This window comes from Wyeomyia smithii, chromosome 1 (genome assembly GCF_029784165.1).
Source record: "Wyeomyia smithii strain HCP4-BCI-WySm-NY-G18 chromosome 1, ASM2978416v1, whole genome shotgun sequence".
NCBI classification, from domain to species: Eukaryota; Metazoa; Arthropoda; class Insecta; order Diptera; family Culicidae; genus Wyeomyia; species Wyeomyia smithii.
In genome coordinates, this window is record NC_073694.1 from 201,683,294 (window position 1) to 201,704,420 (window position 21,127).

Here is a 21,127-nt window from a genome sequence, read left to right on the forward strand (position 1 = left end):
CACCGTGAAGTGACTCCCGTAATAAGCACCAATGATTCTTTCGAATAAATTTCTCTTGATCAATTGATTGAAATATGATCGCGTAGTTTCGCACCGGCCCCTTGGTAACCAAGCGTCTTGTGTTCAAGGTGTAGTAGCTTGTATGCAATATGCACCTAGTGACACAGCCACTTCTCAAGTGGCCAATAATTTTTTCTATAAAACGCATAAAACAGATTAAAACCATATTGGGAAGAATATTTCTTGGATCTCAACAATCCGAATAGAATTTAATCGAACAACAAAATTTTTAAACTTGTATTAAAGATAGGGAACCTGTATATTAGAGAAATGACAAGACACTCACCGTTAAGGCAACTGTCAACATCAAAACGGATAACGGCAATGCAAAATTATACAGATTGCCCGTTTTGATGTTGACAGTTACACTAACGGTGAGTGTCTTGTCATTTCTCTAATATACAGGTTCCCTAATTAAAGAGAACTAGCGATAGACTGCTAGTACCGTAGCGCTAAGCTTTTGGCTCAGGTACGGTGTGCTTTCCAACCGTTTTGTGATGTTTACAAAACCACCACCGCCACCGTACAAGCGAACGAGATCGACAGTCATCATGCGCGGCCTGTGGGATTCCCGCCGTTCGAGAAAGCTTTCGCGATCATCTTCTCTCCTGTCCGCTAACTGCCCGTTCGCAGGTCAAATAGTAAATAATTATTGTTCTCACTGTTTCCCAGCAGCAGCCGGACCCGATGGCGATTAGTCGTACCGTGAGCGTGAAGTCAAGCGGTTCTTAGTTACGTTACCTGTCCAGTTTTTTTCCTCTTCTCGATCGACTATATGATACGCGTTGTGAGTGTGTGGTGGAGAAACGTTCTTAGTGTCGATGATCTTCTGTGGAAAACACAATGATATGGATTGATAGGAGCTACTTTCTGGTTTTGGTGCTGTCGATCATCCCATTGATAACCAACACCCGTAAGTTCTGCCTAAATATGCTCTAATCACTGCCATGATTTAGAGTAAACAAAACGTCGAAAGAGGAAGCGTGAAGGTTATCAAAATCGTATTAATCAGTTTTGCTTTGCTTCATTCTTGGCTCGTGCACACAATTAAACCGGTTTTCCCAAAAAGCACCGCCAGATATTATGCATAAAACGATGATTTTTCGAGTATGTTCTTGAAAGACGTTTAACTACCGTACCTTTTGATTTTCATTTCCAGAAGCACAAACATGTACTGCGCCAGATCAGAAAACTGGTCGCTGCACGCTGTTGCGTTCGTGTGCTAGCTTGTTTAACTTGATCAAGAAAAAGCCTCTTCTGCCGGAAGACCGCACAATATTAAGCCGCAGCCAGTGTGGTTGGTCTGTGACAGAGAACCATCCCATGGTGTGCTGCACTGATCCCATCGACACGCCGATTCGAGTTGGAGGTGCTTTACTGCCAGTGCCTGGAGTTTGTGGAATACAAACTAGCGATCGAATTGTCGGTGGCACCAACACCAAGATCGACGAGTTTCCCTGGCTAGCACTTCTCAAATACGCCAAACGTAAGTTATTGTGTCACCACCGGTAATTATCGCCTTCAATAGGTGTATGCTTATGTAAATTCTACTAATTCTAGCCAACAACATCTTCGGGTTTCATTGTGGCGGTGCACTGATCAACGATCGCTACGTTTTGACAGCATCACATTGTGTCAACGGAAAAGATATTCCACCTACCTGGAATCTGTGAGTTTGCGTCCTGTATCTTTGCAATAGCCGAGGATTAAAATCCAATTTCCTCTTCCAGAGCCGAGGTTCGTTTGGGCGAATGGGACACTTCGACAAACGAAGACTGTGATGGAGTTGGTGTGGATGCCGACTGCTCGCCACCTCCGGTGGACGTTGTAATCATGCAAAAAACACCCCATCCTGAGTACAACCCAAACGCACTGGAGCAATATCACGACATCGCTTTACTTCGGCTGGAGCATCGCATTTCGTACACGGACTTTGTGAAACCGATCTGTTTGCCAAAAGCAGCCGAACTTCAGGAGAGAAGTTCCGTTGGACTAAAGCTGCAGGTTGCTGGTTGGGGACGTACTGCAACGGCTCGGTTCAGCAACGTTAAACAGAAGGTTGGCGTAGACGGTGTCGATCTGGCCAAATGCAATGAAGTGTACCGACAGGAGCAAGTCGTCCTGCGTGACACGCAGCTGTGCGCCGGTGGCTTAGCCGGGAAGGACTCCTGTCAGGGTGACTCCGGTGGACCGTTGATGGGCGTAACGACGGCCGACAGTAAAAGTCCCTACTGGTACCTAGCCGGGCTTGTATCGTTCGGACCGACACCATGCGGACAGCAAGGCTGGCCGGGCGTGTACACCAATGCGGCTAAATATGTCGGCTGGATTGAGTCGAACCTGGTGGAGTGACGTGGTTTGAAAAATGAGATTTTCACTTTTACTATACAATTTAATGGCTGCAAATAGACGACCATGTTTGGACCAAGTGCATTTAGTCGGTTTTTCGCATTACATTCCGTTCGTATAACTAGGGCATTTCTTCAATTCAGTTTTAAACAAATGGATAACATTTTAAACAAAAGCTATATTTATTTTTGCTAACACTGTATTACTTTTAAAATTATCCTTAGCTTATTCAGACTTTTTTCAGTTATAACTAAACTAATGCGAAATTCTTAAATTTAATCAACTTCCTCAACTGTGGGACCTGATCGTCCTCCGCCGAAGCCGCCAGCCTGCTGGCCACAGCTCGATGCGGCACCGCCCGGTCCTTGATGCAGACGGGTCATTATAGGACTGCACACTCGGGTCAGCTCCTGCATTTTGTGGTCATACTCATCCTTCTCTGCCATTGTGTTACCGTCCAGCCAGCGTAGAGTTTCGTCGCACTTGTCCCGAATGGTTTGCTTATCCGATTCGCTCAGTTTATCGCCAGCCGATTCCAGTGACTGTTTCAGTTGGAAGCAATAGCCCTCAAGCTGATTCCGTGCAGAAATGCGTTCACGCTGTTTCTCGTCATCTTCGCGGAACTTCTCAGCTTCAGCTAACATTCGGTCAATTTCTGCCTGACTCAGACGGCCTTTATCGTTTTTAATTGTGATGTTCTTTTCCTTGCCAGTGCTCTTCTCCTTGGCCGAAACGTTCAAGATTCCGTTGGCGTCTAAATCGAATGTAACTTCAATCTGTGGAACACCTCGAGGCGCCGGAGGAATGCCTGATAAATCGAATTGTCCCAGACGATTGTTGTCTTTCGTCATGGCACGTTCTCCTTCAAACACCTGAATCGAAACTCCAGGTTGGTTGTCTGCATATGTGGAGAATGTTTGCGTTTGCTTGCAGGGAATTCGACTGTTGCGTTCGATCAGTTTAGTCATCACACCACCTGCCGTTTCAATGCCAAGTGATAGTGGTGCGACATCAACCAGCAGAACGTCCTGAATTTTCTCGTCCTTGTCGCCACTGAGAATAGCAGCTTGAATTGCCGCACCATAAGCTACTGCTTCATCCGGATTAATTGATAGGTTCAGTGTTTTACCACAGAAGAAGTTTTGGAGCAGCGACTGTACTTTTGGAATACGAGTAGAACCACCCACAAGAACGATGTCGTGGATTGAGCTCTTGTCCATCTTGGCATCCGACAAAGCTCTCTCGACTGGTTGCAAAGTAGAACGGAACAAATCGGAGCAAAGTTCCTCGAACCGGGCACGAGATATTTTGGTGTAATAATCGATTCCATCTACAAGAGCGTCGATTTCGATTGTTGCCTCGGTGCTTGATGACAATGTGCGTTTGGCCCGTTCGCAAGCAGTCCGCAGACGTCGCAATGCACGTGGATTTGAAGAAACATCCTTTTTGTATTTGCGTTTGAATTCTTCCACAAAGTGTGAAACCATTCGATTGTCGAAGTCCTCTCCTCCCAGGTGAGTATCTCCTGCAGTGGATCGTACCTCAAATAGTGACCCTTCATCTATGGTTAAAATCGAAACGTCGAATGTGCCACCGCCAAGATCGAAAATTAATACATTTCGCTCTCCCTTCAGATTTTTGTCCAATCCATATGCCAGTGCAGCGGCTGTCGGTTCATTGATGATTCGCAAAACGTTCAGACCGGCAATCGCGCCAGCATCTTTCGTAGCCTGCCGTTGTGAGTCGTTGAAATAGGCTGGGACTGTAATCACTGCATTACGAACACTTTTACCCAAATAAGCCTCGGCGGTTTCTTTCATCTTGATCAGAACCATTGAACTGATTTCCTCCGGTGCAAACCGTTTCCGTTCACCCTTGAATTCAATTTCAATTTTCGGTTTACTGCCATCGTTGACTACTTTGAATGGCCAATGCTTGATATCTGCTTGAATTTTGGGATCATCGAATTTACGGCCAATCAGTCGTTTAGCGTCGAAAACCGTGTTCTGTGGGTTCATTGCCACCTGGTTCTTTGCAGCATCGCCAATCAACCGTTCCGAGTCCGAAAAGGCCACGTAACTGGGTGTCGTTCGGTTGCCCTGGTCGTTGGCAATGATTTCCACCTTGCCATGCTGGAACACTCCCACGCAAGAGTACGTGGTTCCCAGGTCAATTCCAATTGCAGACATTTTCACTTCACTTAAATGTTTTTGAAAAATGGTAGTTCTTACTAATCACTTTATTTCACTTGGTTTAATATTTTGCTCACTGATTTAATTTTATCAATTTGCTAACGTTTCAAATACTTTTGCGCTCACTATAGTTGATTCACGTTTGCTTGATTTAACTTGCTTATTTGCGTCTGTTTAGCTCTCTTGCTTGAATTATACTGAAGCTGCGAACGCGCCACGACGTGCTTATAAATGAAAAGGTGGTATTTCTAGAAAATTCGAGCACATTCGGTAGATTGTTCGAGCACCGCATGAGCACTGTGGTGTGGCTTGGCTAAAATATTGAATGAAAGAGAATGAGATGGAAATTGCGAGAGAATCGAGTAGATGCCATGTTTGTTGCTTGAAATATCGGGAAGCTTCTCTTATTTATTTTCATATTTTCATCTGTGGGGTGAAGACGTTAGTACAGTATTTATTGTGATGGCCATGCTTCAGTAGCTGATTCTAGAAATTTTCCGTTTCTTCCTATTTTTCCCATGTTCAACGAGCCTTGAATTTTTTATTCTATTGTTTATTTAACAGTAATTTAGGCCGTTACAAATTTTATTTTTATTTTGATTTCAATTTTGATAACCTTGGACATAAAAAGAGATCGAAATTTGTATCAGCCTTATTGACTTAGTTAAATTTTCTTGAACATTAGAATTACCTAACAACTGTATTTTCATTGAAAATGCGAGTTTTTATATAAACTGGATAGACAATGTTTTCCATAACTGGCAGAACAACGATAGCCGACACTTTTTATTACACTATATCTGAAAATTTTACATTGTTCTGACTTCAATCCTTCGATTTGCAATATTGCGATAATGAAAATAAAAAACTGGTTACGCCCTGGCATTCATAGTGAACAATTTTTTTTAACCCTGGAAAGATAGTCTGTAAGCTCACTTTTAGCAATATCGCCCTCTTTTATTTAATAATGCGAGGCGCGAATTCATTCCTGTTTTTTCTTGATAAATAAAAGAATATTGGTTAACATCATAATGACCACCCATTAATAACTAACAAAGCTAAGCTTGCATTTGCAATTATTTGAAAGTCATGCGTTAATATTATTATTACCTTTCAAGTATCAAAGTGTTAGACGGCCGGTGTTATTCGTTATTTTTCTAAAATGTTTGTAAGTTTCAGAAAAAATAGATTGTTTGCTGTCTTCAGATCCGAACTTGACAACACATGAAAAAATATTATGAGGGGGTGGAGGATGAGACAATTTCGGTACAAGAGCTCCACTCGACGTTACTGATGAGAGCACTGAAAGTTGCGAAAATCAAAATACTTCTAACCCTGGAAGGCTGGAAGGATAGTCTACGTCAATAAGATATCTCGCTTCTAGCAATATTTTCCACTGTTTTTGAATAGTGCGTCGTTTTTCTCTCGTTTCTTCCTTAATCACCAAGGGAATAATAATTATTTGAGTCATACGTCAATTCGACGCGTGCTAATGATTTTTGAATATATTTATGCTAAAGCATTAAGGCTATAGTACACTCTATTTGAGGTTTTGCTGAAAAAATATTTGACCGTCAGTATAATGGTCAAATTTATTTGACATCAAACACTTCTGTCATGGATTTTTTTACTGTTTGTCTAAACATATTAAGTGTGTGTAATAACGTTTGTCAAATATTTTGATCTAAATTTTGTGGTGATTGTTGTTTGCCCATGTTTGCCGCTCTCAAAAACTTGTAAGTGGCAAACAGAATTTTCTGTCGAATATTTTCTAAGTGTAATAAGTTTGTCAAATAATTTCGACAAATAATTATCTTTGACCAAAATTTTGTCAAAATTCTATCTGTGACCAAGCATGGAAAATATCACTCACTAAAATAAATCTAGGTAACCGTGATCTTTGATTTGAAGTTTTGCTGTCAATCATTCACACTCGCATACAAGTTTTTCCAATGAACCAAAAAGATTGTTTTTCATTCATTCTCCGCATATCATCAACAAGAGTTTGAAACGATGGAAACTAATTTACAACTTCTCGTATCCAAGTTTATATCGGATCGTTTGGATCAAGCTATTGTTTTCGAAAGAATCATTCGCGAGTCAAATTTTGTATCAACATGATTTGCTAGATTGCTTTCAGCTGCGAACTGTGTGAGATACAGTATTGATTCATGGTGGGGCTTATGGTCAGATAGTACTGTTCATAATTTGTCAAGGCGTCTCTAAAGGTTACAAATTCTGCTTTTGTAACAAATTTCGCTGAAACACACAGTGACATAGAGTTAAATTTTTTTTAAATAACTCCCAATTGAGAGCGGTCTGTGAGGAAACATTTTTAGCTAAAGGTGTTAAAGACAGCGAAGCTGTGTTTGAATCTTCGTCAAGCGTAACTCAAAACTCGAATGATAAAATGACTCGAAGGAAAAATTAAATCACAGTGATCAAAAGAAATTTGAATTATTCTAAAACATTTGGTATAATAAATATTTCTGGAAGACTCTTACGAACATGAACAAATTTTAAATATGTGTTACAGATTAAAAAAAAGGCCGAGATTGTATCCGCTGCTCGAGTTGACAGTGTTTTATTTCTTCAAACAGATTTTTTTCATATTTGAGCCAAACTTCATATGAACGCAACAAAATATTTCTTTGTGCGGCTTTCTTAACCTTAAACAAAATGAGGAAAACCACCGTTTTTTGAAGCCACTGATAATGGCTCATAGTTGTAAATATGTAAAGGGCTATTGTATGAGAAACCATTGTGCAACATATTTAAGTACCTTTGAGTAAATTAATCACATATTAGATTGGGTTGGTCTAACTGTAATCAAATTTGATGTAGGATATTTTGTTATTTTAATAAAAGTAAAATTTTGGATAAATAGGTTCGAAAGTTAAGAATGGTGTTTATTACTTCATACTAGTATAATTGAAGCGTATTTTTATCCATCTTCCTCGCTCATAGCTTGTGTTATTTGAGGCAGAAGATCCGGGTTAAGCTTCAGCAAAAGCGAATTGGCAACTGATTCGGCTGACAAATTCATCCTTCTATCCGAAAGCATCAGTTTCAGAGCACTGAAACCGCGTTCTACGGATACTTGTGTAGCTGAGCTTGATAAAACGATCATCGCAATTTTGTAGAGATCTGGGTTGGTATATTTTTGAACTTCCCAGTATTTAAGTAGATCGAAGTGGTTTTGTTTGTCCTTACTTTTAGATGGTCCTGAATTTATAGTATCGATAATTGATGTCTTATCTCTCATTTCTAATTTTTTAAGTTTTTGAATAAAGGACATACTGTTTGTCACGTTCGTGTTAATTGACGGATCTTCGTTGAAAAAATCCGATAGAGTTTTTTCTAGTTCATCTTCAGTGTCATTAAGTAAGGTGAACTCATCGACTACTCCATCAGCACGTCGATGTATTTTTATAAGAAACTCCTGAAAAGAAACAAAGTAAATATATAAAAAGTATATATTTAAAGCGTGTTTGAATCATCATTTGGAATATTTCAGAGACTGATAGAGGGCTTTATTTCATGAAAACACTCTGCTACGCATATGTTCTTATGTGAATGTACTCAGAGTTATTCGACTCACAAGTTTCTTGAATACTTTTCCCTCAAGTGGCTCTCACACATCATATGTTTACCACTTAGAACAACTCTATTGACTCTATTTGGAAACTGAAATAAACTGTACTATAACCATCCTCTCCAAGTCCAAATAAATGTGAGAAACCAAATTTTGAAGGAAAAATGTTCGAAAGAAGCACTATTTTGAACGCATTTTAATGTTTTCTCACAACATAGCGTTGTTAATATAACAATTTCAATACAGTATGTAGAAAAAAATACAGTATGTTTTGGGAAGAGCCTGCACCAATATAAAACTGGCAATCAAACCATCAGTTATCCTACTTTAATATTGTATTCACTCGAAAACTGTTGGTGTCAAAGAACAAAGCGTAGAGCAGCATAAAACGAAATGTTATTTTTTACATTTATTTAGACATGTAATTGCTGTACCCAACACGAAATTTTCTCAGTTTTCCAATGAAACCAACAGAATTGTTCTAAGTGTATTACGTTTCTAGGTAAAGCCGCTTCAAAGAAGAGTATTCAAGAAATTCGAAAGATGAATAACTGTGAGTATATAATTGGAACATATGCGTAGAATAGTTTTTCATCAAATGTGGCCCTATAAACATCATATTCACTTGAATGAGTTCTTTATCCAATGAAGAAATTCTTTTTGATCCTAGAAAATTGAAACGAGGATCCAAATATAAACACGCTTTAAACTGCATGCTAGCGGTTATCTTTTCCAAACGTCGTCGAAATGCTTTTAAAAGTTTTTGGGCCAGTGAGTTATTAACCAATTTTGTTAATTTAGCCTGTCATAAGAGCCAACAAGCATAAAATTCACTCAGAGCTACGTGATGTTTTTGCAATTGGAGTGTGAGCACAAATGCATCAAATGCTTCACAAAATTTCTCTATAAACTTCCTAGTGAAATCTGAAATTAAATGTGTAACAAAAACAAAACATATTAAACTTTGGTATGTTGATATCAAAACGCAGCCCAATCGAACTTCATATCTCTTACCAATTTCTGGATAAGTTTTTTTGATCAAACCAAAAAATGGTTTCTGCGTCAATAGCGACTTCAGCATTGCGAAGGTGCTATTCCAACGTGTTTTGTTGCTAAGTGGAGGTAAATGAGCTTCGTGCAGTTTAATAAATCTGTAGTACTTTTGTAGGCGCAATTTCACTACTAGTTTCTGAATATTAAAAATGCGTTTCCCTTATGGTTTTACAACGTCCCAAACAGCAAGTTGCGCTGTGTGAGCAGCGCATCGTATACTGTCTAAAATCTTCACCATTGTTACGTCAAAATTGTCGTCAGGCATAGTAGTGGCCTCTGGTGTTGTCATTTCACCATCCCTGCCATTTGAAAAATCATCATACACATCATCATCATCTTCTAAATTTTCTTCCTCGTCGAAAATCGAACTTTCAAATATATTTTCATCGTCTGGTTGTTCTTCATAATGAAAGGTGTTTTCTTCTACTTGATCATTGAAACATGAATCATACGTTTTAATCTCAGCTGCCTCGAAGATCTTTTTTATTTCGTTTACTGAAGCCACCATATTGGCCCCATTATCATGAGTGATTGAATAGACTTTATTGAGATTCACATCATAATCATTCAAGACATCTTCGATCAGCGCTTTAAGATGCTCTTTCGTTTGACTCTCTTGCGTTTCTTTGATAGCTTGAAATTACATAAGATGAAACATATTTTGAGTACATATATACATACATACATACATACATACATACATACTACCATGGGACCAGATAGGCGACCACTCCAGTATGGATAAGGATAGCGGCTGGAAGGGGGACCCACTTAACAAAAATGAACAAAAATAATGAAGATCAACAATTGGGCGCAGATGGGTTGAAAAACCCGTTTGCACGAGGAGGCATCCAGAGGTCTCCGCCGAGAAAGGCGGAGATGGATGCAGTAAAGGACGCCTGCGAAGACGGCAAAGGCAGTACGCCTACCGGATCGACGCAAGACATCGCAGTGGCTGGTCCACTGTTGATAAAGGCGGTCGGAAGACAGCGAGACACGCTACCGAAGGTAGTAGCGCTGTCGGAGCAGCTCGATGCCATAATCGAGTTTGCGAAAAGTCTCACCAACACGACGAAGTACCTGAAGCAGGCTCTCTACATGCTTCGGTCCTCCGTCGATGCTGCGAAGAAGGAGCACGCCGAGCTCAAGGCAAGAGCGGTGGCTGCAGAGAAGAATGCAACGGAGGTGACCGGAAGGGCGACGAAGTCGGTCCAAACGGACACCTGCATGTTTGCAGCGGTTTGCGCCTCCGGGTCAGCCGCAAAAAGAGCAAGGCAGTCTCCGGGGGAAGCCCCCGAGAACAGCAAGAAACGGTTGGTTGTGCTAAGCCCGCGAGATAGCACACCAACGGCCTCCAAGTCCGCCGAAAAGTCTGCCGAAGTGGCAGCTACGGGAAACCCTTGGGTTACCGTGGGAGGAAGGAAGCGCCAAAAAGACAGCAAGCGCAACGACGAGAAGGAGACAAATCGTCCAAAAATGGGAAAGAAGGCGCGAAGCAGGGGCGACGCCCTCATACTCAAGACGAATGGGTCCAAGTACTCCGAAGTCTTGAAGAAAATGAGAGGCGAAACCCAGCTCAAGGATCTGGGAGCGGATGTGCGGACCATCCGTCGTTCTCGCACCGGCGAGATGATCCTTGAGCTCCGTAAGGATGCTAAAAACAAGGGCGCTGCCTACAAGACGGTAGCCGAGCAGGTCCTCGGGAAAGATGTGCAAATTCGGGCACTCACCTCAGAGGTGACTCTCCAGCTCAAAAACCTGGATGAAATCACCGAGAGGTGCGATATTGCACAGGCCCTCAAGGAGAAGTGCGGAGTGGAAGTAGCCACTGAGGTAATTCGCCTCCGAAAGGGTCCAGCGGGGACCCAGGTGGCCACTTTCCGGCTTGCATCGGCCGATGCAACTCTGGCCCTGAAGACAGCCAAACTTAAGGTTGGCTGGTCAGTATGTCCCCTGAGCATACTCCAGCAGCCGGACGTTTGCTTCAGGTGTTTCGAGGGAGGACACAAGTCCTGGACCTGCAAGGGGCCCGATAGGAGCCAGTTATGTAGGCGTTGTGGTGGTGCTGGCCATAAAGCTAAAGACTGCGGGGAGCCTCCCAAGTGCTTGGTATGTACTGGAAAACGGGACGCCAAGCACTTTATGGGAGGCCCACGGTGCCCAGCCGGTAAGGCGGCCACGAAACCACGGGCGTGAGGGTGACACAATTGAACCTGAACCATTGCTATGCGGCACAGCAGCTGCTATACCAAGCAGCGTCTGAGTCGCGGTCGGACATCGCAATCGTATCGGACCCCTACTGCATTCCTCCCGGAAACGGTAATTGGGTTGCAGATAAGTCCAGTACGGCGGCCATATGCACGACCAGCAAGTTCCCGGTTCAGGAGGTTGTGTCAACCTCAAATGAAGGATACGCGGTTGCCAAGGTGGACGGAGTGTTCTACTGCAGTTGTTATGCTCCGCCGCGTTGGTCTATCGAAAGGTTCACCCAGATGGTCGATTTGTTATCTATGGAGCTGACGGGACTAACACCCTTAGTAGTGGCGGGCGACTTCAACGCTTGGGCTGTTGAGTGGGGAAGCCGCCGCACGAACCGGAGGGGTCAGATCTTGTTGGAAGCTTTGGTAAAGCTCAACCTAGATCTGGCCAACGTTGGAACCAAGTGTACATTCAGCAGAAATGGTGCGGAGTCGATCATCGACGTGACGTTCTCCAGCCCAGGACTGATCGTGAACTGGAGGGTAGACGATGGCTACACCTATAGTGACCACCAGTCGGTCTGCTATAGCGTAGTCCAGAACGTGAGGCGGCAGGCGACGGGTAGAGCCAATACTCCCGTCCGCGGGTGGAAGACATCGCATTTCGATGCCGAGGTATTTGCAGAAGCAATGAGAAGAGAGCGCGAGGGGGGCAGTTGGCTCCGCCCGAGTGCTGACCAATTAGTTGCCACATTATCGCGGGCGTGCGACGCCACCATGCCTAGGACCCGCCAACCTAGGAATGGTAAGTCACCGGTATACTGGTGGACCGACGCGATAGCGGACCTCCGTAGCGCGTGCCTCCGTGCAAGACGGATGTTGCAACGTGCACGTACCGATGCACAGAGGGTAGAGCGCCGTGTAGTATTCGGATCTGCAAGATCGGCGCTTAAAAGTGCGATAAAGGCGAGCAAAAGGGCCTGCTTCGATAGGCTATGCGCGAGTGCCAATACGAATCCGTGGGGCAACGCCTACAGAGTCGTAATGGCGAAGACCAAAGGCGTGTTGGCGCCTGCAGAGCGATCACCAGCGATGCTGGAGCGTATCATCGAGGGACTCTTTCCACGACACGAGCCAAATCCTTGGCCTCCGGTTGCTGAGTCTCACGTCCGACGTTCCAGTATCTCAGACACAGACCAGGGATGGTCGGCCAACCTGCCGGGCATCCAATCCGTGAGAGACGGCAGCCGTGCCGAGGTTGTGGAGGAGGTAAGGGTTACGAATGAGGAACTCATCGTGATCGCCAACTCCCTAAAGGTGAGCAAGGCACCGGGACCGGATGGAATCCCGAACTTGGCCATCAGGACGGCCATGAAAGTGGCCCCCGATCTATTTCGAGCAGTCATGCAGAATTGCCTGGATGACTGCCTCTTTCCGGACAGGTGGAAGCGACAGAGATTGGTGCTGTTGCCGAAGGCTGGGAAACCGCCAGGGGACCCATCGGCATACAGACCTATCTGTCTGCTGGACACTACGGGCAAGGTGCTTGAGAGGATTATCCTCAACAGACTGGTGAAGTACACAGAGGGTGTAAACGGTCTGGCAAGTAACCAGTTCGGCTTCCGGAAAGGTAGATCCACGCTGGATGCTATTCTCTCTGTCACCAAGACGGCAGAGGTAGCACTCCAGCGTAAGAGTTGGGGCATTCGCTATTGCGCAATCGTCACGCTTGACGTGAAGAATGCATTCAATAGCGCCAGTTGGGACTCCATAGCGCTCGCGCTTAGGAGCATCCACGTTCCGGTGTCGTTGTACAAGATTTTGGAAAATTATTTCCAGAATCGGGTACTAGTTTACAACACGGAGGAGGGTCAGAAGTGCGTCCCAATCACCGCAGGGGTACCGCAAGGTTCCATCCTGGGCCCGGTGTTGTGGAATGTCATGTATGACGGGGTGTTGAAACTAAAGTTCCCTGTAGGGGTTGTGATCGTCGGTTTCGCAGACGACATCACGCTAGAGGTCTACGGCGAGTCGATCGAAGAGGTCGAGTTGACGGCCGCGCACTGCATACGCAAGGTCGAAGACTGGATGCACTCTAGGAAACTGGAGTTAGCGCACCATAAAACGGAGGTTACGGTTGTGAACAACCGCAAATTAGAGCAACAGGCGGTGGTCAGAGTCGGTGACTGCACCATTACCTCAAGGCGTTCCTTGAAGCTCTTGGGGGTTATGGTTGACGATAAGCTCACATTTAAGAGTCACGTCGACTATGCCTGTAAGAGGGCTTCAACGGCCGCTGCAGGACTATCTCGAATGATGTCCAATAGCTCAGCGGTATATGGCAGCAAGCGTAAACTTCTTGCCAGCGTGGTTTCGTCCATACTTAGGTATGGTGGGCCAGCGTGGTCCAAAGCGTTAGGTACCAACAGTCATCGTCGTAAACTGGAAAGTACCTACAGGCTCATGTGCCTGAGGGTTGTGAGCGCGTACCGTACAGTGTCATACGACGCAATCTGCGTCCTGTCCGGCATGATGCCTATCAGCATAGCCATTAAGGAGGACGTAGAATGCTTCGATCAACGTGACACAAGGGGTATACGAGGCACCAGAAGGTCATTCTCGATGATCAGATGGCAGCAGGAATGGTCCAATTCCGCGAAGGGTAGATGGACGCATCGACTTATTCCGGACGTATCCGGATGGGTCGGGAGGCGCCATGGAGAAGTTAACTTCCACTTGACACAGATTCTGTCAGGTCATGGTTGCTTCAGGCAGTATCTACACAGATTCGGGCATGCGGGGTCCCCCATGTGTCCCGAGTGCGCGGATGCGGAAGAAACTGCTGAGCATGTCTTCTTCGTGTGCCCTCGTTTTGTGCATGCGCGGAGCGACATGATGGACAACCTAGTTCGGAGGATGTGTAAAGACCCAAACATTTGGAGGGCGGTTTGTACAGCCGCCTCTCAAATAGTTTTAGAATTGCAAAACAGGCGACAGGTTGACCACCGACACGCCAGTGTTAGCTAACGGCCAGTCTCCAGGTTAGTTAGCTAAGTTAGCAAAGAGATCTATAGAACCAAGAGGATGCACAGAGCACAAAAGCCGCTCCCCGAAGCAATACCTAGCGGTGGTCCCGGGGAGTATTATGGGCTGGAGACTGGAGGGGTTTTAGTGGGTCCGGTCACTGATTCAAACCAACCCCACACTCCCTGAGGTTGGTCACCTCAGGGGTTTGGATGCAAATTTCCCCTCCACCTGAAACAAAAAAAAAAATATATATATATATATATATACATACATACATACATATATACATACAAACATACATATATACATACATACATAGATATATACATACATACATACATATATACATGCATACATACATACATATACATACATACATACATATATACATACATACATATATATATATATATATATATATATATATATATATATATATATATATATATATATATATATATATATATATATATATATATATATATATATATATTTATATATATATATTTAATATATTTATATATTTAAATATATATATATATATATATATATATATATATATATATATATATATATATATATATATATATAAATATATATATATATATATATATATATATATATATATATATATATATATAAATATATATATATATATATATATATATATATATATATATATATATATATATATATATATATATATATATATATATATATGCATATATATATATATATATATATATATATATATATATATATATATATATATATATATATATATATATATATATATATATATATATATATATATATATATATATATATATATATATATATATATATATATATATATATATATATATATATATATATATATCTATATTTGCATGTGTGTGTCAATCCTTACCTAGATTACGGACAACGACTTTGTCATCGACGATGGATCTTGCGTTGATTCCAACAAAGTGACGGTTTCCTCTTGTTGCCCTATCGATCTCTAACGTTATAAGGTCCTGCATCCGTAATTCTGCAACTATCAGCTGTCTAGCTTTTCCTGCACATTCGTCAACAAGTCCAGCTACACTCTTCCTATTAATAACCATTCCTGCAGCTTTAAACAGCGGTTCCAACAGCGTCTTGAAACCCGCCATTTCCGGAAAACAATATGGGAGATGGTTTACCGTAGCGAGTTGGATAGTTCCAAGGATTATTTTTTCTTTGCTTATTTCCACTTGTAATTTTTTCATCTTCTTTTTGGGTGGTTCAAATGAATTTTTAATGGGTAAGGGTATATCCAATGCCCCAAAAATTTTAGAGTGTTGTAAAAGAATATGTCGTTTGAAGTTTCCGGAAACAAATTTTTCTTGAACATATCTGCAATGTTCTTCAGCCTTGCAAACAAATTTTCCCTCGTCATCCACCTTTATAACTTGCATTAATCTGTCTTTCTGTGTTTGCCTTCTTTTCATTCTACAATAAAAATATTATCAGTTAAGTCTTTCTTCTACGTTTTACTTGTATTAATACTTACTTGATCGAATAAATAATCGAAATCCAAATGAAAAAAACAAATGAAGGTTACCGGAATAAAATGAAAAAAATTCGAAACCACGGGTAACATTCGGCGAACAGCGCTCGACACTATCGTTTGCGAACCAATGATAACACTCATGAACGAAAATTTTATCAAAAGGTATCATGCAATGAACATCTTGCATGAAAGAAATTATTTGTGAGCAGAACTATTCATGAATTTTGACATATGGATTTTCCATATTTGTTTATTGACCTTTTTATTGAATACAAGTTCTTATCATGATTTAGTTTACTATGATGGAAAGCAGGCGAAACCCAGGTTCGAAAAGGATAGTAAAGTGAATCGTTTGGGCAGCGATTTTTTCCATGCTTGTCTGTGACAAATATTTGACGCTGGCTCAAAGAGTGTACTACAGCCTTTGAACTTATTTTGCATTCAATGAATCGAATCGTATCATTTTTTGGACGTCCTTGTTCCCATAACAGCTACAACCCCAGTCAAAGTGCCGTTTACTGTTACATCTTTAATAATTATCACTCAAACTTCTCAGCTATTTTCGAAAAAAAATGCAATATGTCAAATATCAAGTAAAAACACGTTTTTCCGATTAATTCCACTGTTTTAAAAAACTCTGGTGCTAGCTAATGTATCATATTTGCTTTGAACAAAATAAAATTATGCATCTGATGATTCATTTAGAGGTAAATCTTACCTAGCTGAACATTTGCTCACCACCCTACAGCATTACAGATAAATAAACAAAACAATCACCGATTCCTGTTATTTTTTTCCGCATATGGTTAGATATACACTCCCAAAATAAAAAACAGAAAGGAGGAGAAGCTTCCTGATGTTTCAGGTAAACAACTAGCGTTTTCCCGACTCTCTCGTAATTTCTAACTTATTCTCTCTTATTCAATGTTTTAGCCTAGCCACAGTGAACGGTGCTCGAACAATCGCCGAATGTGCTCGAATTTTCTAGAATTGTTACTCTCTCAAATATAAGCACGACGTGGTGCGTTCGCAGCGTCAGAATAATTCAAGCAAGAGAGCTAAACAGACGCAAGTAAGCAAGTTAATTCGAGCAAACGTGAATAAACTATAGTGAGCGCAAAAGTATTTGAAACGTTAACAAGTTGATAAAATTAAATCAGTGAGCAAAATATTAAACCAAGTGAAATACAGTGATTTGTAAGAACTACCATTTTCAAAGACATTCAAGTGTAGTGAAAATGTCTGCAATTGGAATTGACCTGGGAACCACGTACTCTTGCGTGGGAGTGTTCCAGCATGGCAAGGTGGAAATCATTGCCAACGACCAGGGCAACCGAACGACACCCAGTTACGTGGCCTTTTCGGACTCGGAACGGTTGATTGGCGATGCTGCAAAGAACCAGGTTGCAATGAACCCACAAAACACGGTTTTCGACGCTAAACGATTGATTGGCCGTAAATTCGATGATCCAAAAATTCAAGCAGATATCAAGCACTGGCCATTCAAAGTAGTCAACGATGGCAGCAAACCGAAAATTGAAATTGAATTCAAGGGTGAACGGAAACGGTTTGCACCGGAGGAAATCAGTTCAATGGTTCTGATCAAGATGAAAGAAACCGCCGAGGCTTATTTGGGTAAAAGTGTTCGTAATGCAGTGATTACAGTCCCAGCCTATTTCAACGACTCACAACGGCAGGCTACGAAAGATGCTGGCGCGATTGCCGGTCTGAACGTTTTGCGAATCATCAATGAACCGACAGCCGCTGCACTGGCATATGGATTGGACAAAAATCTGAAGGGAGAGCGAAATGTATTAATTTTCGACCTCGGCGGTGGTACATTCGACGTTTCGATTTTAACCATAGATGAAGGGTCATTATTTGAGGTACGATCCACTGCAGGAGATACTCACCTGGGAGGAGAGGACTTCGACAATCGAATGGTTTCACACTTTGTGGAAGAATTCAAACGCAAATACAAAAAGGATGTTTCTTCAAATCCACGTGCATTACGGCGTTTGAGAACCGCATGCGAACGGGCAAAACGTACATTATCATCAAGCACTGAGGCAACAATTGAGATTGATGCTCTTGTAGATGGAATCGATTATTACACCAAAATATCTCGTGCCCGGTTCGAGGAACTTTGCTCCGATTTGTTCCGTTCTACTTTGCAACCAGTCGAGAGAGCTTTGTCGGATGCCAAGATGGACAAGAGTTCAATCCACGACATCGTTCTTGTGGGTGGTTCTACTCGTATTCCAAAAGTACAGTCGCTGCTTCAAAACTTCTTCTGTGGTAAAACGCTGAACCTATCAATTAATCCGGATGAAGCAGTAGCTTATGGTGCGGCAATTCAAGCTGCTATTCTCAGTGGCGACAAGGACGAAAAAATTCAGGACGTTCTACTGGTTGATGTTGCACCGTTATCCCTTGGCATTGAAACGGCAGGAGGCGTGATGACTAAACTGATCGAACGCAACAGTCGAATTCCCTGCAAGCAAACGCAAACATTCTCCACATATGCGGACAATCAACCTGGAGTTTCGATTCAGGTGTTTGAAGGAGAACGTGCCATGACGAAAGATAACAATCGTTTGGGACAGTTCGATCTATCAGGCATTCCTCCGGCACCTCGAGGTGTTCCACAGATTGAAGTCACATTCGATTTAGACGCCAACGGAATCTTGAACGTTTCGGCCAAGGAGAAGAGCACTGGCAAGGAAAAGAACATCACCATTAAAAACGATAAAGGCCGTCTGAGTCAGGCAGAAATTGACCGAATGTTGGCCGAAGCTGAGAAGTTCCGTGAAGATGACGAGAAACAGCGTGAACGAATTTCTGCACGGAACCAACTTGAGGGCTATTGCTTCCAACTGAAACAGTCACTGGAATCGGCTGGCGATAAACTGAGCGAATCGGATAAGCAAACCATTCGAGACAAGTGCGACGAAACTCTTCGCTGGCTGGACGGTAACACAATGGCAGAGAAGGATGAGTATGACCACAAAATGCAGGAGCTGACCCGAGTGTGCAGTCCTATAATGACCCGTCTGCATCAAGGACCAGGCGGTGCCGCATCGAGCTGTGGCCAGCAGGCTGGTGGTTTCGGCGGAGGACGTTCAGGTCCCACAGTTGAGGAAGTTGATTAAATTTAAGAGTTTTACGTTACTTAGGTTATAATTGAAAGTCTGAAGAATAAGTTAAGTAGGAATCTCTATCTTTGTTATCAAAGTATTATAATGTTTATTTAAGTAGAATAAAATAATGAATTATTTTCGATATAACAACTATATTTTTCATTGCCTTTACCCCCAAGCCACAATTAAAGCATAATAAAAAAATAAATCGTGAAAATTTGTTGCATTAACGAAATTCTGGAGGTTTCAAGAAACATCATTTGTTACTACTAAAGTTGCATCGTTGTTCCAACAAACTAGTTCCTGTGGATAGCATTATCGAAGGATGAACGCATCGGGTGGTGAATACTTGCGAACTGCAATAAGTTATGCACGATTCTTCATCGAGTTGCTCGAAAAATCCGGATGAGTTTTCCCTAAACAATAAAATTGATGGATTACCCAAGCTCGTTTACTTGACATTGACTTTAAAAGTTCGTTCACTTGACCAAATATGATCAAACAACAAACAATATCGCATGCTAGCCTGGAGGGCTAATAGCGGTCTCGATCAACTAGGTTAGGTGAGAGAATTCGTTATCGATACTGTTTTTGGCACATTTTGCATGTTGTAGGATAAGTACAACGATACACTGTGCCCTAGTGCGGAGTCGAGAAAGTTTCCAGTTCGAAAAGATCCTCGACCTAATCGGGAATCGAACCCGACATCATATTTTATTTTTTTGTTTTTTTTTGCATAGGACTATATCTACAGCACTATATCGGGGTACATTCTACGACAAGTAAAACTAAAGTACGACGACGGAGTTTAATTTTTCAAACGGCAATACTTGTGTAATCCTATAATGAATTAAAACAATGCTGAACTGAAATTAGACATTATTTATTGCGTTTGTTTTAGAAAATTGAACATTCGGGTGAAATTTGTTCAATGTGTATTGTTGACACTGTCTAATAGCGGATTTCTTTATTCCACCAGCTCACCTCGTTTTGACCTGGAAGCAACCTAACTGGTGATAAAACCCTTCTTTATTCGCTCGATTTTGACCCATTATTGACCTGGTGTACTGCCCGAAGCGCACTGTAAAATTTGTCAGCTTCAACTCACCACCGCACGTGCTTAGTTCGTAAACAATTATCTGGCATTTTTTTCTCACTTGCGTCGTAAATTGCGATGTCGTTTCTTTACACAGTGTAATAAACAAATTCACTCTAAATTACACTCAGCTGCTAGGGCATTCGTTGCGAAGATGGAGTCGGGAGAACAGAAGAGGCGTAAAGAAATTTTGTGCAGATACCTCGAAAATCTGAATCTTTCTAATCGTGCAATCAGTAGGAAGCAAGGAATGGTTCAATATACGGTAACTCGCGTTTTAAATCGATACAACGAGCGTTTGACCATCGACCGAAATGAACATAGTGACCAAAATGGATCTCCGTATAGTGTAAAGAAACACAAGTGGGTAGTTCCAGCTTTCAAGAGAAACCCGAACAGTTCAGTTAAAGATGTGGCTAAAAACTGCATTTGATTAAAGCTTTCGTTCAAGATGCGAAAAAGCGTGCCGGGTTACACACGTAAAAAGTTCAGAATGCGTCGAATCGCAATGAGCGGCAGAATACGGTGGCGAAATCACGTGCACGAAAGCTTTACATCCAGACGTCGACAAAACCACATTGCCTCGTTATGGATGACGAGACTAGTGATGGGAAACTTATCGATACTTATCGATAATATCGATAAATGCTCGTCATCGATATTATCGTTAATTTTTTGACGTTAACGATAATTATCGATATTATAAGGGTGAGCACAAGTCAGTGCGGCTGGTTACTGGAGGAGACCCAAGAGAAGGAGACCTCACTTACCCTACCCCAGGAGTTGCTTTTGCTGCTAGGTATTTGTTGGGCGCTGCTATTCGACAAGACTTAGCATTGTTGGGGGTGGTGTAACGGTTCGCCCCGGGTGTCACTGAGTTTCT

General features: G+C 42.1%; 3 protein-coding genes and 1 pseudogene across 3 annotated transcripts; 2 read left to right on the forward strand and 2 right to left on the reverse strand.

Moving 5' to 3' along the window:
* The first annotated feature begins 732 nt into the window (after positions 1-732).
* LOC129730493 (serine protease easter-like) lies at positions 733-2,493 on the forward strand. The gene is made up of 4 exons (XM_055689861.1): positions 733-973; positions 1,220-1,546; positions 1,621-1,729; positions 1,791-2,493. Exons 1-4 carry the CDS (start codon positions 904-906, stop codon positions 2,410-2,412), a joined length of 1,128 nt encoding a protein of 375 aa, XP_055545836.1. The 5' UTR covers positions 733-903; the 3' UTR covers positions 2,413-2,493.
* A 74-nt stretch (positions 2,494-2,567) lies between these two features.
* Positions 2,568-4,809, reverse strand: LOC129730489 (heat shock protein 70 B2-like). Its single transcript, XM_055689848.1, has one exon. It carries the CDS (start codon positions 4,596-4,598, stop codon positions 2,685-2,687), a length of 1,914 nt encoding a protein of 637 aa, XP_055545823.1. The 5' UTR covers positions 4,599-4,809; the 3' UTR covers positions 2,568-2,684.
* Positions 4,810-7,449: 2,640 nt separating this feature from the next.
* Positions 7,450-16,653, reverse strand: LOC129730483 (uncharacterized; annotated as a pseudogene).
* Positions 16,654-16,999: 346 nt separating this feature from the next.
* Positions 17,000-19,198, forward strand: LOC129730506 (heat shock protein 70 B2-like). Its single transcript, XM_055689888.1, has one exon. The coding sequence runs from the start codon at positions 17,247-17,249 to the stop codon at positions 19,158-19,160; it is 1,914 nt and encodes a 637-aa protein (XP_055545863.1). The 5' UTR covers positions 17,000-17,246; the 3' UTR covers positions 19,161-19,198.
* The last annotated feature ends 1,929 nt before the right edge of the window (positions 19,199-21,127 follow it).

What these genes read in the sequence shown, in the direction of transcription:
- LOC129730493 (XM_055689861.1), top strand. Translation starts at nt 904, where the DNA reads ATGATATGGATTGATAGGAGCTACTTTCTGGTTTTGGTGCTGTCGATC. An exon ending in CCCATTGATAACCAACACCC is followed by an intron (nt 974 to 1,219) that starts GTAAGTTCTGCC and finishes TTTCATTTCCAG; the next exon opens with AAGCACAAACATGTACTGCG. An exon ending in ATTCCACCTACCTGGAATCT is followed by an intron (nt 1,730 to 1,790) that starts GTGAGTTTGCGT and finishes TTCCTCTTCCAG; the next exon opens with AGCCGAGGTTCGTTTGGGCG.
- LOC129730489 (XM_055689848.1), bottom strand. Translation starts at nt 4,598, where the DNA reads ATGTCTGCAATTGGAATTGACCTGGGAACCACGTACTCTTGCGTGGGA.
- LOC129730506 (XM_055689888.1), top strand. Translation starts at nt 17,247, where the DNA reads ATGTCTGCAATTGGAATTGACCTGGGAACCACGTACTCTTGCGTGGGA.